Source organism: Rhinopithecus bieti, unplaced genomic scaffold (assembly GCF_001698545.2).
Source record: "Rhinopithecus bieti isolate Rb0 unplaced genomic scaffold, ASM169854v2 scaffold_38625, whole genome shotgun sequence".
Taxonomy (NCBI): domain Eukaryota; kingdom Metazoa; phylum Chordata; class Mammalia; order Primates; family Cercopithecidae; genus Rhinopithecus; species Rhinopithecus bieti.
In genome coordinates, this window is record NW_016816075.1 from 141623 (window position 1) to 143811 (window position 2189).

The window sequence follows — 2189 nt, forward strand, 5'->3', positions numbered from 1 at the left end:
AAAAAAAAAAAAAAAAATTACTTCGTGTCCCCATCTGCCTGGGTCACACCCACTCACCTGAACAGCTCTGATGTGGGGCTTCCCCTTCCAATGTCCATGGCCCCTCTCCTTGCTCCAACTTGAAGATGACCTCTGGTTTGGGAACTTCAAACCCTGTTAACAGGACATGATAGAGAATTGGGTCCAGCAAATTGCTTTCCATTTGTTCTTTGGAGAAGTAACCACATTTCATTGGGAACTGAGTAATAATCATAGAGGTGAAAAGGGACTGAAGAATCTCAGACAAATCAAGGAGGACACCATAATACAGTTCAGATGTACCAGATAGCTCAGTGGTGGTGAAGGGAAACACAACGAGGCTCTATATCGGTGTCCTAAGGCTGCTGTGACACAGTACCAAAACCTGGTGGCTTACAATAGAAATTTATTGTCTCTCATGTCTAAAGGCTAGAAATCCACAATCAAGGTGTCAGCAGGGTCATGCTCTCTCTGATGGATCTAGGAGAGAACCCTTTCTAGCATCTTCTAGCTTCTAGTGTTTGTCAGCACTCTGGCATTCCTTGGCTTGTGAATACATCACCCCAGTGACATGGCTGTCTTTTACCTGCGTATCTTCTCATTGTCTTCCCTCTACGCATGCTTGTAGCAGCAATACCCCAATTTCTGCCTTCACCTTCATATGGCATTCTCCCTGTGTCCAAATTTCCCCTTTTTATAAGGACACCAGTCAGATTACAGTAGGGCCCACCCTAATGACCTCGCTTTAACTTGATTACCTCTGTAAAGACTCTATTTCCAAATATGGTCACATTCTGAAGTACCGAGGGGTAGGATTTACACATAGTTTTTGGGGAAGACAAAATTCTACCCACAAGAGTCTTCCCTCTAGTTCCCCAAAATTCATGTCCTTCTCACATGCAAAATACATTCACCCCATCCCAACATCCTCCAAAGCCTTCAGTCATTCTAACATCAACTTGTAAGTCAAAAATCACATGTCGACATCGTCAACTAAAAGTCTCAAATCTCATCATCTAATTCATCCAAATCAGTATGGATGAGACAGGATATAATTAATCCTGGGGAAAAATTCCTCTCTATCTGTGAACCTATGAAACCAGACCACAAGTTATCTGCTTCCAAAATACAATGGTGGGACAGGCATAGGATAGATATTCCCATTTCAAAAGGGAGAAACTGGAATGAAAAAAGAGATCATGGGACCCAAGTCTGAAACCTAGCAGGGAAAATTTGATTAGATTTTAAGGCTTGTGAATAATCTCAATGGCTCCATGATCTGTCCTCTGAGCCCACTGGGTGGCAGGCAGCCCTGAGCCAGGAATGACGCCCTTCACTATTACCCCTAATGGTCCACTAGCAAAATTTTTGCTACCTGTCTCTGTGACCTTATGCTCTGCTCTTCTAGAGGTCTTAATTCCAAAGGGAGAAATACTTCCACCAGGAGACACATAATGATTCCACTAAACTAAAAGTTAAAACTCCCACCTGACCACTTCGGGTCCCTCGTGCTCTTGAATCAAGTGGCAAACAAGGGAGTCATGGTTTTGGCTGAGGTAACTTTGATCATGGTTACCAAGGGGAATCCTTACATTGCCCAATTTTAGCAAGATTCCTGTTAAGTCAGTTTAGCTAGAATCCCCCAACCTCAATATCCAATCACACTTGATATCTGATCAAATTCCTGACCTATCCCCCACATAATATTCAATCACCCTCACCTGCCTTCTCCAAGAATCTTGTCAGGTCAGTTTAGTAACAATCCCCCTTTACCCCTGATGTCTCCTCTTAGTCATTTTCCATCTACTCGCCCCACTCTGCTCCTGGGCTATATTTATAAATCCCCACTCATCTATGTTGTATTTGGAATTGAGCCCAGTTCTATACCAAAGTATCTTTTCCCCTATTGTAATAATTCTGAATAAAATCTATTTTCACCGCTTTAACTATTGTCCAGCTCTGGTTTTCTTTGACAGTTTTGGTGCCACAACTCGGATAAGATCATTGATCACTGGACCCCAGACTTCTCACCCAGAATCTGAAGTATGCACCTTCGAAGCCTTTGTCTTCACTCCTGACTAATTGGGGACCCATTGATGAGTCCGACTCCTGAGCCTCTGGATGACAGTCCATTGAAGCACAGTAAGGACAGATTTATATATATATATATA

At 42.8% G+C, this 2189-nt stretch overlaps 1 protein-coding gene across 1 annotated transcript in view; it reads right to left on the reverse strand.

The window, feature by feature from the left end:
- Positions 1-2189, reverse strand: part of LOC108516693 (zinc finger protein 81-like) — a 34402-nt gene that overhangs the window by 25049 nt on the left and 7164 nt on the right. Inside the window, 1 exon segment of the mRNA XM_017854299.1 lies at positions 58-153. Coding sequence (XP_017709788.1) covers positions 58-153 — 96 coding nt within the window.